Source organism: Colius striatus, chromosome 9 (genome assembly GCF_028858725.1).
Source record: "Colius striatus isolate bColStr4 chromosome 9, bColStr4.1.hap1, whole genome shotgun sequence".
In the NCBI taxonomy this organism is placed as follows: Eukaryota; Metazoa; Chordata; class Aves; order Coliiformes; family Coliidae; genus Colius; species Colius striatus.
In genome coordinates, this window is record NC_084767.1 from 32,304,656 (window position 1) to 32,321,578 (window position 16,923).

A 16,923-nucleotide genomic window follows, 5' to 3' on the forward strand; every position below is an offset into this window, starting at 1 on the left:
CAAACCATACAAAGTAATTAACATGTTTCAAGATAATGAAGTCTATCCTGCACATTTATAGCACAATAACACATACCAGCTACTTCTTTAAACATACTGCATAAACACAGAAAGTCACTATCTCAAATTACATATGATCTAAACCAAAATGATGATGAGACTAAGGACCACAAGAAAATCACAGCACACAGCTATACAGGCAGTAATGAATGAGCAGACTAGTAATTATCAATTCTTGTAGAAAGATTCCATCACTTAGATAATATAATAAACTCTACTGTAAAAGCTAAGTAAATACAATGAAAAAATGTAACAGAAATAAAATACATGTAAAGGATAAGAGATTAAAAATAAAAGCAAATAAATCTGATTCAAGATGCACTTATGTTACAAAACTACCTTATTTTACATTGTCCTAACAGCAGAATCACATTTACAAATTAATGGAGCTTTTTTTTGAGCTATCATAGAAATCTCATATACTGCTATTCACTCCAAAGGGACTGCTCATGGGCATAAATCAAACCATGTACATGTTTTTAAAGGATCTATCTGAATTTTACTATTTCACATGCAGACAACTTTCATCAACATCTCTGGGAGTTCTGTAACCAAAGAGCTTTCAGAGTGCAAAATGTGAGATGTGGCTTGTCTTGCAGTATTTGTGGATGTGTGAAAAATAAACAAGTGGAAGGCAAGAAAAAATTACTTCATAGCAACAATAATATAAAAACCATCTACTTCTAACTTCTTTTTAAAATATATGGGAAAATAGAAAAGGTTATTCAATTCATTATTTCATGCCCTATACACCATTCAAAATTAGTAGCTCAAGGATTTTTAGAATAGCGCCATTACAAACCTTAAGGCTATCTTGAAATTGATCTGTTTTTTCTGCAATTATGTTTCTGTGCTCTTCAAAGATAGCTGGCATTCGTGCATACCACTGAAAAACATCACTGTTCAGTCGAATATCTGCTGGTGAAAAGCTGACACATTCTACCAGAAACGCAAAATAATTTACAGCATCTGCTAAGTTCTGCTCCAATTCAAGCATGTCACATGTTTCTACTTTCTGCATACACGCCTGGGGAGTAGAAATATCAAAAGGGAAGATATTTTTAATATAATTTAATGCCAAAATAATGCCTGAAGTAGTTAATATTTAACTTTAAAAGCTTAATTTTTACAATGAAAATTAAATAAAATTAGAAACATATGACCTGAAAAGGTTTTTATTTGAAATTGTATGGCATTAGTCATTTTTACAGTATATAAGTTTTTTTATACAACTGCACAAAGGTTTAGACTAACAGAAGCCAAACCAAACAGCCTGTTGTAAATGTAAATGGGGTGCTACCAAGGAAAAATCAGTAAAATAACTACAAGAGAAGAGGACATGCTTCAGAAAGGGAAGCACTGGATGACCCAATGAAAGATTGGGTCTTTCCTAGCAGTAAGAATATAAAGAATATATACGGCCACTGTGCTACTCTTCATAATTAAAATAAAAATACCCTATTCTCTCAGATCTAAAGAGTTGGCAGTAAACTGCATTAATACACATAGCACTCTGTATAGTACTCTTAACAGTACAGCAACGGAGCTTGGTTTAAACAATAATCCATAATGAAGCAGTCTGAAAGCTTCTTAACAAGAAAAGAGCTGTATTAGTAAAAATGTTGGCTCAATAGATGGATCAATAGTATACTAGTATTATAGTCAACAACCAAAGACTTAGAAATATTTAATATGATGACACAACATGGTATCATTGGAATCATTTTTAGGTACAGATGAACTGTGCTGCAAGTCTATGCTTCTGCTCTTTTAATAGCGGTTTCCGTGTTTCAGAATATACTCATTGCTATGCATCTATAGGATATTTTACTATTAAAAGAATACCCCAAAGACTGATACATCTTTTAAGCAATGAGATGGAGGGGTTTGATGCTGGTGTAATATCACATGCTATCCATGATTACATGTAATTTGTATACACTTATTTCACTAAATTGGAGACTGAATACATGAAAGAAACAGCAGGGGTTTTGACTATAGAAGGGATTATGCAGCTAAACTGCCATCCTTACATCTGCTAAATTTTAAACAATTATTCAACAAAGGATGCAAAGGCAAAATTACTTCATACAACTTACCAATGAGTGCTTTTAAAGTTGGTTTGTTTTTTTTTTTGTGAAGAATTAAATGCATTTTAAAGTTCCCCGCATGTCAGGTTTCAACTCTTTGACTAGTTTAGGATACTTGGAATAGCTATTGAATCTCCCACATATAATTCGATTGCTTGAATTTAATTCAAGAGAACTAAGAGATATTCACTTTTTGTCTATACTATCTCTTCAGAAGCCTGAATAACATGCAGTCTACATTAAACTGCACTGGCATGTTGCTCACAATGCAGAAATTACTTGATATCTGCTTACACTAGCTAGATAAGGAAAGAAATAAAACCACACACTTATTTCAAGACATTATATATTAATGCATTACTTCCTGAAAATTAGTGAAAAAACTTTAAGGTAGTAACTATATTACCAATTAAGTAGCTGTATTACTAAGAGGCTCAATTAGCATTCCAGACAGAGACACTGCTTGCTAGCATGCTCCCCTACAGCAGCAGTCTCCAAAATTTCTTGATCACACATGCTTATCAGTGAGAAATTTTTGAGCATGAATCTCCAATATATGTACATTTATTTACAGATTATACACACATGTTACTCTAGTAATATATTAGGTACCCAACAAAGCATGCACATAAAATAGAAATTAAAAAATAATTACAGCATTAAATAAATAATATTTTAAACCATGTTTATTTATTAAACAGAAATATTTTTGTTTTCACTGATATTAAGAACATTATTTTTAGTGAAAACAATGTCATTAAATAGATTTGTTTAATCTTGGTTTCAGAGATTCAAAGGTCTTGTTCTAACTTCAGTTTATTTTAATAATTTGTTTAAATAGCTGTCACAGATGAAAAGTACCCTCAAAGATACGTAGATCCAAATAGAAGAATGTGTAAGTGGCTGCACTTAATAAATCATTATAATGTCCCTTCCAATCCCTAACATTCTATGATCCTATGATCCCACCCATCAATTTCACAAAGTTTTTTTTTGTTGAAATGTATCCAGTAAATTCCATTTTCTTTATGTTACTCATTCGTTTTTGTAAATCAACTAAAGGTCTTGCAGTTCACATGTTTTAAAAATGCACTGAAACATTTAGTGAGATTTTTTAAATAAGTGAGAAAATTCTATTTCCAAGTGTACAGATATGAGACCTTTTTATAGGGGTGTCATGGTCTGACATGACAGCCTTTTCCAGTAAGGGGGAAGGGGCTGCAAAGATGGCTCCTGTAAGTAGTTGCTCAAAACTCTCCCCAGCTCTGAGCCAGACCCACTGCTGGGGCTGAGCTAATTGGATGCCTCCACAATCACTTGTTAAGAAGAAGCTGGAAGAGGAGATTTCTTCCTCCTTCTTCGTCCTATTTTTTCCTTCTTCTGCCCCTTCTTTTTCTTCTGGCTGGTGGCGGTGCAAGGAGTAGGAAGAGAGAGAAACAACCATGCAGACTCCAAGGTCAGTAATGAAAGAGAGGAGGAGGAGGTGTGCTGGAGCAGAGACTCCCCTGCATTCTACACAGAGGACTGGTGAAGCTGAGATTTGTTTTCATTTCTTTAAAGACCCCGCATCAGCGGTAGAGACTCATTTTGATAATGAGCCCATATCAGGGGCAGAGACTCATTTTGCTAAAGCCGGCCCCAGACCAGGGGCGGCGATTCACTTCATTAAAGGTCCCAAGCCAGGGACAGTGATCAAGAGGCTGTGTCCTGAAGGAGGGACCTTGTATCACTATGGCTGGAGGAGGCCGTGTTCCATGGAAGAGATGCCACGTTCATAGCTGTAACTGTGGGGAGGAACCCACGACAAAGCAGCTCATTAAACATATGCCCAGAAGAGGCCTTGTCCCGAGAGAGGGACCCTGTAACTGCAGAAACTGCAACCGTGGTGAAGAACCTACATCAGAGATATTCACTAAGGACTGCATCCCGTGTGAGGGACTCTGTATCGGCAGACGCTGCAGCTGCTGGTAACAACCCACACCAGAGAAGACCAGAGTCTTCTCAGCATGGATCGTTACATTTTGTATATTAAATATTAGTAAAGCTAATTTTTTTTCTCTTTTTTTTTTAGATAAAAATAAGTACTATAGTATTGGTAGCTATTTCTTTCTTGGACTCATTAAAAAAGAGAGTACCTTAAGTTCCATTAGCTCCTGTGTATTAGATGGAGTAGTAAGGGCTTTTTGTGATATTCTTTCAAACTCACTGCATAGTCTGAAAAATACACAAAAAACAACCAGTTTAGCATGTGTTCTATTTTAATCATCCTTGGACAAATCACATACGTTTATTGTAAAAGCAGAAAACCAGATCAATATTTAAGGATTAGAAAAATCAATGGTGGAAACAAAATTAAGTACATTTCAATACACACTTCAGTTTTCAATTACCTCACATTTAGGTCTTGATGATCTTTGAACATTTTGGAAATAACTTTTTCACAAATAGTTTCTGTGCGCTTTACCAAAGCACTTATTAATTGATCACAATGCAATTCAAACATTCCTAGATGGACACACTGCAATACAAAAACAGAACATTGAATAGTTTTTACCTATTGTCTCTTGCTGTCCTAAGCAGAATACCAGCAATCTCACCTAGGAATTTAGTTAAACTATAAAATGCTTTTAAAACTTTCAAATGAAGATGGGAAAGAAGCTGTTACAGTTGCAAATAACAGTTCTTCTGTATCTGCACAACAAGCTTCATATAAATCTTACTTTTATCGCTTTTACCTTGACAAATCATCTATTTCCTCAAAAAAGAAAGGCATCTAGTGTCTGTAGCAGTCAATGTTATCTGGTGAAATTACAGAGCGTGACACACCATTAAAATGTGGTAGTCTTTCTTTAGAGACATATAGCATTCTTTAGGATTAAACAGGGTAGAGAGAACTTGATTTCCACACACAGAAGCTCTCATGACAGGTCTGTAAGTATTAGTTTCTCCAGAACTGAGGTTTGCACTGAATGCTAGGAGAGATACAGCTTAAGGAAATCCACTTCAGCCTTCTGAGTTCTTTTTCAGAATGGACAAACGATTCTTACCACAGAACATCCTTACAGGGACAATAAAAAAGGTCATTCACGTTAAGGATTCTCTGTCTGCCTTAGATGCTCAGAAGGAACTCGGAGGTGGCCAGAACCACATTTTCTCCTAATATCTAAGAGAAGCATACTTCTAACGCCTTCAGAAGCCACAAAACTTCTAGAAAAAATAACTGAGTGAAGTACAGCAAATATACCCCAGAAATGTTAACTTTTGAAAAGCACTTTTTCTGAAAAAAATAATTTTATTTCACTTTAGTGATGTGATGGGTTTGTGTGGAGCTTTTTATTGGTAACAGAGGAGGGGGCTGCAGTGCTGCTCCTGTAAAACAGTTCCCAGAAATTCCTCTGAATCCAAGTTGGAACCACCTCCAGCCTAGCTGGGCCAATCTGGTGCCACTATTTAAAAAGAGGAATTTGTAGCACACAGGGGGTGGAGAAGTAGTACAAGATGGAGGTGACCATACAATTTGTAGTGCATACAAGGTGGAGGAGTGGTACAAGATGGAGGCAACAACACAGACCCTACAGTCAGCAAGGGAGGAAGGCAAGAGGAGCACTGGGCCAGAGACTCCTCTGGAGTCTGCAGAAAGAACTTAGGCTGTCCTCTTGCAACCCACAGAGAGCACAGACAAGACTGATAATTGCCCACAGCTCTGGTAATATTCCATGCCTAAGAGGGTGATTGTTCCAGACCCTGTGCCACATGGGGTGGAAATGAGATGCCACACATTGGAGCGGCCTGTGCAGGGCTGCCTGGTGTATGAAGGATGCTGCACTAGAGCAGGAAGGACCAACAAGGAGTCCGTCTGCCCTGTGCAGGGGCCATCAGGAAAGGATTGACTGAAACCCTCATTCCCTACCCCTCCATGTCCCTCAAGGTGGGGGGAAAGTAAAACACTGAGATCAGAGGCCTGAGACTGGGAAGGGGGCGGTGGGGGAGGAGAAGGTGCTCTTAAAGGGCTGGTCATACCCTTCATCATTGCCCTCCTCAGAATTGCTTTTGGTTGGGTGTGTTTTCTGTTTATTATGATTTTGGTTGGTGGCAGATTAAGTTTCTTTTTCTTCGACAAGTTGAGTAGTTTTGTCTGTTTTGCCTGGGACCATAAGTAGCAAGAGAGCCCTCTCTGTCCTTAGGGAGTTCCCAAGGCCCTTGCCACTTTTCTCTTCCTCATTCTGTGGGGAGGGGGAAGAGTCAGCAAGTGGCTGATCACAGTTCTTTTTTCTTGGATGGGCTTAAATCATGACAAATTATCTAAAAAGTAATTATCCTCACTCATACTCGCAGTAGAAAATCAACATGAAAACTATATTTGTATTTCTTTATAAAAATTATTATAATTTACCTTCGTAGAAGTATATTTTATTTCCTTAGCGAGTTGCTGGTACTTTATAATTTCACTTTTTGTTTCTTCAAAAGTATGTCCCTCTGTCAGGAATCGATCAACATCTTGTTCGGCTTGTTTGTTTATCAGGAAGCTGTACTTATCATACAGCTTGAGATGTTCCACAGGTGCAGCACTTTCTTTGGTAATTTCTTCTCTGATCCTTTTTTTATGTTCATCCAAGATCTCATCTAGGATAACTGGCTTCAATACAGTTGCCAAGGACTCACCTTTTGGCTGAAAAAAACCCAAAAAACCCTGAAAAACTCCGTTACATTTTCAAATTATAATTAAGTCTATAGATCAGTTATGTCATGGAAAACAAAAATGCAACTAAATGTAATTTTAAATCCCTCTAATTACAGTCAGACTGCAAAGTTAATTTGTAGATACACTTATTTACACTCTGCTGCAAAATTTTTTTTTGAATCCTAGATTATGGATGTTTGCCTCAAGAAAGTAAGAAGTCAAAGGTGCTTCATTAGAAACTCAGCAATCAATATATTTATCCACTCAAAACAATTCTATCAACATTTTAAATTTAATCTACCTGAATTTTATTTTACCACAGGCACAACTTCATCTTTGCTATCAACTGATGAATGTATAACTTCAGAAATCAAGAAATCACTTTCCTGCAGCCTCCTAGAAGATCTAAATCCTTGCTCTTGCACATTTAGAGAGGCTTGAGGTACTTCTTTTAATTTCTTATCAAAGGTTATTGATTAGTGCTTTAATAAAGCACAGCATACTCCTCAAGTTTCTGCTTGGTCATATGTTCAAGCATGCTAACAAAAAGGGTAAGGGTTAGTATCTTTATTTAAAATTCAAGTTAGTGCTGAACAGAAAGGGCAATGTAATGTTCAAATGACATTCCCTCAGGAAAAAAAAAGTTCATCTCCCACAGCTCTCTGGGAAACAATCAAGAGGCACGACAAGGCATTAATTTCACTCTCTCCATTTTAAAAGACTGCAATACTGAAAGTAACATGCAATCCTAAATCATGTAGGTTTTTGGTATTTGGGGTTTTTAAATTATTTCACAAAATGTTTTTTAACTAACTTGGATTGTTTCCTGTTTGATCAAACGTTTTTAATCTGGTTGAATGCATAAATCTACTAAAATATCAACTGATTAAAAATTAGGGTTCCAATTTTTTTTTAAAGAATAGTCTGCTCAACAGAGTCTATATTTAAGACAGTACCCTTCCTAGTATCAAAAGAGAAGGTATTTTCCAGGATACTGCAGAAATACATTTCATATGTAAATGCATCAACTTTGTTTGTAGCACATTCATAGTAGCTCCTGCAGAAAATTACTCATAGAGGAAACTAGTCAATTCTTGGCTTTTTTATTTACTTATAGAACAGTGATTTATCAATAAAATTAAGATGATTTCAAATTGTTCTAAATATCCTGAAGGAGTGTTAGAATTTTACTAAGTGAGTTCTGACAATAAGGCAATCAATTAAAATACCTTGGAACTAAATTTAGCAAAAATATATTGAAACAAAACTCATGAGCATTGTAAATTCTTACCCACTTAGAAAATAATTTTGTCTCAACTCTTGGTATATCACTGACGGCTTGAATCATAACAGCATAAACATTCAGCAATATATCCTCATAGTCACTGAAGTCAGGTTCAAATTTAATACCATCATCCTTGAGGATTACCCTCAGGATTAAACCTGGGTGGTTGTAGGCTTGGACTGATTTCTAAAACAAACAAACAAAAAGAAACGTGCAGTAAAAGTCAAAAAGTCATCCAGAATTACTCCAGTATGTGCATTTTAATTTATCAGGACTTGAATTTCAAATAATATGCCATAATCCCAAGAAAAATATTTGTGCTAGTAGAAAGTATGTATCTTACAGAACTCACATAAACTGTTGTTAAGTTAAAATACAATGTCCTTTTCAGTAGCTGCAAGAGGCATCTTCTATACACTGCCCAAAACTTTTATAAAGTTTTTTGCATAGACTGAGGCAGAGTACCTTTACAGTAGTAGCCCTCATAAATGTCACAATATATAAATCATGTGTACAGCAGTACATGTATAAATCATCTGGAGCAGCCATTACAATCTCCTAGCCTAAGGAAAAAAAAAAAGTTTTACATCCAATTTTACTTGCTAAACAATAATCTGATCCACAAAATCCAAACTGAGTATTATGAGGGTTGTATTTGCAGTATAGATTTCCCATATATTCCAGTATGAGATTTTGAATTTTTTTTTTTTTTCCAGCTTGCTGGTATAATTTGATTTTTCATTGTCTCTTTAATCTAGATCAGACATCTCTTCACATCTGTTAACATATTCTAAATACACGATTAGGAAGTATAATCACATTTATCACTCTAGGTATCACTATATATTATCACCATAAGGAAGAATAAGATTAAAAAATACATATCAATTATCAATGATAACAGAAAATACTACTGTTGACATCAAAGTTCACTTAACTCAGAGAGATACAAAGCAATTACAGGGGAGTAGAAATTTAAAAGATATACTCTGGTTCCACAACATGATTCGTCTTTACATTCCCTGAATGTTTTTTCATCAATATTACCTAGAGCAAGAGCTCTGTGGATATGGCAAGGCTTTAACTAAAACCTGAAATATGATCCAGTTGCACTCCAAGACATCAAAGCTTAACAAGAAATGTTTACTTCCACAATAGACATTATATGAATGCAAAAGAAATTAAAGAAATTCCTTCTTTCTTACTTTTTTCCCCCCGAGAACTATCTTGCAAAGCATGTCACATCTACCAATAGCAAACAAAAGGTAAGACTTCTTCACAGATAGATATTACAGAGAGTGTACACTAGTACAAGATGCAGATGGCCTTTATATTAATCCATTTCCACTGTATGTCTGATTGCAATGCGCACTTGAGGAAACCAGATTTAAAATATTATATTCTTGCAAGGTAAAAATGAAAGTTATTTAAACTCTATTTAATATACAATGCATTCCTAAAATATTATTCCTTTTTTCAGAAAGCATCTGCCAGAGTACATACTTTCTTTTCAACTTTTTTCTTAAAGAAGCAAAATTAAAAGGAAACAAAGTGTATGTACATGGATAAACAATGCTGCCGTTATGCACATGAAGGGACTACTTACTGCAGGTTGAACAATTAGATCTGTAAAGTCTTGAATTGAATGTAAAAGTAAATGTTGCAGTTGACGAGTCATTAAAGTGGCAGCACAATCAAAGAAAGACTCTAATTTAGTGAAGTTGGCATTGCTGGGTACTTGTTTTCGTTTACTACCTTGGTAAAAGATCTTCTGCACTTCTGGAAACCACCTTAAAAGAACACAATATTTTAAAGTTTTTCAAGTGATTAAGCTTTAATAAAGCTGTGGTTTTAAATTAACTGCTATAAACGCTTATATTACATGCAATCAAAAGATGATGCGGAATACTTGGAAACTAAGGAATTGTGGCTCTGAAAATGTTATCTATTATTATGGAACCTTATTTAAAATATAAGGTATTACAACAGACAAATTTTATATCTTGCTTCGGTCTCCTATTTCTCAGGACAGAAAGGCTTCAAAGGCAGCACTTAAATCCCAAGGTGTGCAGTCTTGTAATCTCAGCAGATGTTAAGATGTGAAAGCAATCCCAAGGGATTTCTGCCCAGTTGCCCTTAACCAAAATTAAATTGCCTCTGGCATTGTTTGAAACAGGAAGGAAGAGAGCACAGAAATGTTCAGACTTCAGCTAAGAGCAGTATCTTCAGGGCCTGGTGGAAACATCTGAAAATGGTAAACGCAGAATCATAGAGAAGTATGAAAATAAAAACCTCCAAAGTTAGTAACATGAAAAAGCATGTATTTGTGATTATAGTGGTCTCAACGGTTTTATTTACTTAAAATCTGAAATAATAAAAATTAAGTAAAATCATTACTGGTTAAAAATCAAGCATTATTGGTTAAAGAAAGATCAGCCATATTCAAAGAATACAGTTTGGCAACAAATATCTTAAAAAGATCTGGTAATTTTGATGTTTTATTTGAGAATTTAACTGCAGCACATCGAGTGGACTACCAAAAAAACTGTCTGTCTTATTTTAAAATATCTCAGACTGAATACACTAACATTATTATATGCAAACACTTTTTAGTCATAATCTGTGAAGTCAACATATCTCATTAACGCAACATTTTTCAGATGACTTTGCTCTCAGAAGTAGATACAAAACTGAGACTATACAAACTGAAATTCAAAAATTATCAAGAAATGTTCTACAGAGATACTGTTATTGAAATGATACTAGGTTAACTTTCGTATCAATGAGATAATTCCTTTGTGTGTAGGAAGGAGTAAACCTTATTATATAACAAGTTATGTCACAGTTTATATTCTAAAGTGTCATAAATCACTGACAGTTGTATTTTCTCATTTATCCATCAGCAATGAGTCCACAAAAGTTTTTGTCATAATAGAAATGAACAGAATACATCATAACAAAATTCAGAATAAGAAAACTGCACAAAGCATGGTAATATGCTCAATATTTACACAGCAGTTTTCGTTTAAACACCTCAAGAATTTCACCCTATTGTATCTCTTTAATATGTATTATTAAAAGGCGTCAATTTCTTCTCTCTCCAGAAAGCTGAGAGTTTCAAAAACAACTGCAGAAAAAGATTTCCACGTAACTTAAAAAACACAGATATTCTAGTCCATACTTCTTAGATAGAATTGCTTTGGATTTTCCAATTTCTTTCATGACTTTATTCTGGAAAGCAGAGAGATCCTCAGCTTCTTGTTTAATGTGAAATATCTCTGTATCAAGAAGGCGGAAATTTCTGAAACAGAATACAATATTAATATTTTATAACCGTATTCACTATCCCTTGTGTTTTATTCATTGCCATAAAACCTCACCCTCTTCTTGACAGGCTGATCATTTTGAATATTCCTGAACTGAGAAAGACCCAAAAAAGTGTCAAATTTAAATGGAGCTTAAGGACTACACTAAAAGCAAGAAAAACTATTTTTAAAACAGAAGTAATATCCCAAAACAAGATTTTTTTCAAACACATTAGAAGCAGAAAGCTTGTCTGAGTCTGTAAGATAATGAACAACAACAAAAAAAAAATCATAGCAGCTCCAGTCCAAAGTCTTTGTGTACAAGGAACATAGTGTCTCAAATTGAAGTGTCAGTGGAACAAACTGTAGGAAAAAATACCCCACACTTCTAAAAATCACAAGTTACCAGGTTCAGATGGCATTTCACCGAAGCTTTAAGCTCTAAGGAAAATTAAGTACAAAATGGCTCAACTATTCAACTTCCATGTGTAGCTTCTTGCTTAAAATTGCCTAGATACCAAAGCAAATTAAGATGTCAAAGCACTCCATTGACCTCTGTAGAGGTACAGTCAGCAGAAACAGTTCAAAGATAAATCTATTTCAGACAATAGCTTTTGAACAAAGCCATCATATCCATGACCAATGATCAGATATATATATTACAGCAGTCTCAAATTCAATAGGGCAACTTGGAAGTCTTAAGATGGCACCATCCATTACATTCTGAAATCATTAGGCAGCTGAAACCTAAGAGATACAGATAACACTTACTTAAATGAGGTCTCCCATAAGTTCAGAACAGCAAGCATTGAAGGATTTATCGCATGGAAATTTTCTTTCATGTAACTACATGCTGACAAGAAAGACTTCTTCCAAGGTTTTGGCACTACATTTATTCTAAAAAAGAAACCACAAAACCAAGAAGAAACAGTAGGATGAATGTAGTTGTGCTATGAACAAAAATGTTCATACACTTGCTTTAAGATAATTGGTTTGCATCCCAGAAAGCACATAATTTAGGAGATAAATCTAGCTTTTTGTTCCTCATTCAGATATCAAAAAAAGTCTTCAAACATTAACAGCTGTATAAAAGAAATAATGAAATATTATCCAAATACTAAGACATCTATAACCTATTCATGGCCCTTTATGTTTAGCATGCAATAAAATCATTTTCTGTGTTTAGGAATTAATATGCAATTTCCTACAATAAGTGGTATCTATATTCATCCCATCAAATCTGTAAAAACTTACAAATTTAGAGGAATTTCAAAATCTTAGTTGGTCTGCTTTCAAATTTTTGAAAACATTAAGCTATTTTGGTAGAGTTTTATATACTTATAGCCTTTTTATGCTTCAAAACTGTTGTTTTCTACAGGTGGCCTGATTATTAAAAACTATTAAAAACTTAAGCTTTGTAACTTAAGAAGTATACACTGCAACCTTTAGGTTGCAAGTGAAAAGCAAAAAAACACCCTTGTCAAATTTGTCATACTTCTGTTCTCATTTTCATAATGAACTTCTATTTAAAAAAAAAAATCTGATATAAAATAAACCCTTTATCTATTTCTCAGTGAATCTGTATTCTGTAGGAGACAAAAAAATAGCTACAGTAAGTTTAAAAAGGACAAGTTTTTCCACAGCTATTTTATATATGTCTTTATTCTAAAGTTTCTTATTTCAAATATTGTTAATGGAATAAAACTGTATTATCGATGATTATTCTACTAGTAGAGTTCTATACTTTTGGATTTGCAAGTAAGCATGTGACATAAGCTTATCTACAAACTACTGTCATGTCCTAAACAGCTTCTAGGAGACATGAAAGGTCTACAAAGAATCGTATATAGGATGCTCTCTTACCCAGTGGATGTAATAACATAAATTCCTTATATATTACTTCTTATTTTTAAATGCTAATTGCTTGAGTAACATCTGTCACAACCAATCCTTCTATTACATTCTAATGCATGCATTTGATAGTTAAAAGCAATTACCTCAAACCACAGGCCAGAAATGATAGCAAAACCTTCCTGTGTTTGAAATCATTCAGTAATGCTACCCCTAATACAGTATCTGGTTGATATCAGTGAAAACATTCTGTTTCTGAAGCTTTTGTAAGATTTCATTTCTCTACAAGACAAACTAATTTTAACAGTTTTTCGCTATACTTACAAATGACTATACCTATGAATGACTATATACCTTCACTTTCACATCTCAAGGTATGTTCTAAGAAAGCTGATACTTAAGCAGGCTGCTCCACAATGGAGTATGATTGTATGATCCTGGGAGCAGCACTATACTTTCTTCAGTAGACTGCAGACTTTTTAAGGTAAGTGGGAACAGAATAAAGCCCATTACTCTGAAGAAAGGCCACATCTATCCACTACAGTATGGAAGTTGCTACATACTGGAAGACGCAGACAGAAAAGCTAGGCATCTATCACTGTTTATACTACATATTGCTGAGTTCTCCTGAGGAACAAAAGAGTCTGCATTTATTACATTCTTAAATCTGTATGAATTGAGTCAAACTGTCACAATCTGTAAATTAGATCCTGAAAAAAAAAAAAAAAATTAAGCTCTTCCTTAAGAGCTTCAGTGAAATCTGTGAAGGACGTGACATTGTTCCATTGACTACAACACGGTTTATAAATAACCATTTGGCCTGCTATATCAAATGTCATGTGATTAATTGTGAGGCTTCTTACCAGGTAAGCACAGCTAAACAAAACTAATTCCAAACCATCTTTCAAGGCAGACATGTATTTTCCTTGGTTCTTCCAAAGATGGTCTGTAAGCATTAAAATTTTATAACTAATAACTAAGACTTACTTATGGCTGTTCTTTATACATGCTATTGTACCCCACTATTCTCTAGTCAAGTGTTTTTGAATAAATATATTTTCTTACTCTGCATAATGAGGAATAAAACCACTCTTCTTGCCTTCATCTTTTTCCCTGGTATCCTTTAAAACAAAGTCCACTGAAAAAGGTATTTAAAAAAAAAAAACAAAAAAAAACGAAAATAAGCTTAGCAAAGGAATACAATCATAAAATCATCTAGGTTGGAAAACATCCTCAAGATCATCAAGCCCAATTGTTAGCCAAACACTGCCAAGTCCACCACTAAATCATGTCCCAACAACAAATCTTTTAAATACCTCCAGGGATAGTGACTCCATCATTTCCCTGGGCAGCCTATTCCAATGCTTGACAACCCTTCAGTGAAAAAAAACTCCAAATATCTAATCTAAGCCTCTGCTGGCACAACTTGAGGATGTTTCCATTTGTTACTTAGGAGAACAGACCGCCCCCCATCTCACCACAACTTCCTTTCAAGTAGTTGTAGAGCATGATCATATCTCCTCTCTACCTCCTTCTCTCCAGGCTAAACAGCCCTAGTTTTCTCAGCCACTTATAGGACTTGCACTCTAGACCCTTCACCAGCTTCATTGCTTTTCTTTGGACAAGGCCCAGTACCTCAATGTCTAAACCAAATTGTCTAATTGCACAGCTCATTTATATGAACAATCTTGTCTAGATGCACAGGCAAAGGGATTTAGAAGAAAACTGTTCTACCAATACAGATCATAGAATGGTAAGGGTTGGAACATCATCATCTAGACATCATCTAGTCCAGCTCCTCTGGTAATGAAGCTTCACTTTGATCAGGTCACACTGGAATGTGTCCAGGTGGATTCTGAAAATCTCCAGAGGAGACTTCACAATCTTCCAGGGCAGCCTGTGCCAGGGCTCCCTCACTCTCAAAATTTTCCGTTGTGGAACTTTTAGTGTTCCAGCTTTTGTCTATTACCCTTTGTCCTGTCACTGGACGCTACAGAAAAAAGTGTCACCCCATCGTCTTGATGTACGCCCTTTAGGTACTTGTAAGTGTTGATGAGATTCCCCCTCAAGCCAGGCTAAACAGCTCCAAGTCTCACAGTTTTAACTCATAAAAAGATGTTCTAGTGTAAGATTTATAAAATAATGATTTTTAAAAATAATAAATAAGAAGATATTTTGTCATTACAAGAATAATAAAATCTGAGTGTTCTTTTTATTAAAATTGTTTCTAATGGCCAAGAGATCACTTTTACGTAACTCTTCCACAATAGTGGCTCTCAGCAGTGAACAGCACTCAACACGAAATGCTTCTGCATATTAGCAGCCCAGGAGAAAATGTAAGTAAATTCCTAGAAAACTACCTATAGCCTCTTTTACACTCAGATTATAGTCTTCCTCTATTTCATCAGTCAGAGAACGTATACTTTTATCAAACACTTTCAGATGTTGTGGAATTAAAGCTAAGATATGGTCTAGCCATGATTCAGCCATCGAAGCCACATTTGCTGTATCAATTCCATGGTGAATGTAATGGTAGTATTTCTGCAAAATAAAAGAACAAGATGTATCGGTTAAGTCCAGTACTAGACAGTCACTGTTACTACAGATTTAGACAGATATATAGGCTTGTTTACTAAAAATAAATGTAATTAGTACTAAATACTGATTTATGTTGTAAATTACATGCACACTGCTAAATCGGATGTAAATACCTTCATCTGTCTGCCAAACACTAATGGGTAGAATAATAATAAAAAGATGTTGAGATAGAAAAACAGGGTACAGTGGCATAAGCCTTGTTCCATTGCTCTAATAAGACCTAAATAACAAAAAATTCACTGAAGAATGGATATAACTCCTAGAAATCTGTTTTTTGTTCTGGTTTTGCTTTTATGACTCCACAATTCTGGTGAGATGCCTCATCTTTGTACTGTCCCAGTACCAATCTTTTCCTTAAACACCTTTTCAATGTAGATTCATCTATCTGATCATTCCAATGCTGCTATTATTACTCAGTAGATCTGAGGCTGGACTATATATTAAAAAATACAGACACAAATTCTTCAGAGTTTTGTGTGGATATGCAATGTACAACTAATGCATTGCTCAGAATATGAATGTATAACCACAAAAAGCATGTCTGCTTGTATACCAGCATTTAAATAGGCATATGAAACCTGATTAACAAAATCTCAGAGCATTGAAGGAAACAGAGATAAAGAAACATATCAGCCCAAATTCGAAGAAATTCATAATGGAATACCAACTGGAAGATTACCAGCATCAGGAGTAACATGAATCTATTTCAATGATCCCAAAATCAATTTAATCTATTTTAAATATACATAAAACTCCAAACTGTGTATACAATTGTGTCATATAAAGTAATTTAAATCAGAATGAGAATAAACATGAGAATAACATCCCTGACCTTAGATTAAGGTAACCCAAAGAGAACTGTATTATGGATCCTTTCTTCTCCAACAAAGCAGTGCACTCTCTCTTGCAAGCTATTATTGTCACTTTCAGCAAGTGTAGAAATAAGTCAATTATTACTTCCTGAAGTTGGTTATCCTCCATTTCATTTCACTATTTTCAGTTTTCATTTAATTTTTCACTATTTAATTCTGCAATTCTCTGAATCATCCATAC

At 34.8% G+C, this 16,923-nt stretch overlaps 1 protein-coding gene across 1 annotated transcript in view; it reads right to left on the minus strand.

Moving 5' to 3' along the window:
- Positions 1 to 16,923, minus strand: part of DNAH7 (dynein axonemal heavy chain 7) — a 110,459-nt gene that overhangs the window by 88,687 nt on the left and 4,849 nt on the right. The window contains exons 6-16 of the mRNA XM_062002026.1: positions 15,633 to 15,813; positions 14,338 to 14,410; positions 12,193 to 12,318; positions 11,298 to 11,417; positions 9,723 to 9,906; positions 8,123 to 8,302; positions 7,214 to 7,217; positions 6,544 to 6,812; positions 4,541 to 4,668; positions 4,286 to 4,364; positions 863 to 1,087 (exon numbers count right to left, since the gene is read on the minus strand). Coding sequence (XP_061858010.1) covers positions 863 to 1,087; positions 4,286 to 4,364; positions 4,541 to 4,668; positions 6,544 to 6,812; positions 7,214 to 7,217; positions 8,123 to 8,302; positions 9,723 to 9,906; positions 11,298 to 11,417; positions 12,193 to 12,318; positions 14,338 to 14,410; positions 15,633 to 15,813 — 1,569 coding nt within the window. The remainder of the gene's footprint in view (positions 1 to 862; positions 1,088 to 4,285; positions 4,365 to 4,540; positions 4,669 to 6,543; positions 6,813 to 7,213; positions 7,218 to 8,122; positions 8,303 to 9,722; positions 9,907 to 11,297; positions 11,418 to 12,192; positions 12,319 to 14,337; positions 14,411 to 15,632; positions 15,814 to 16,923) is intronic.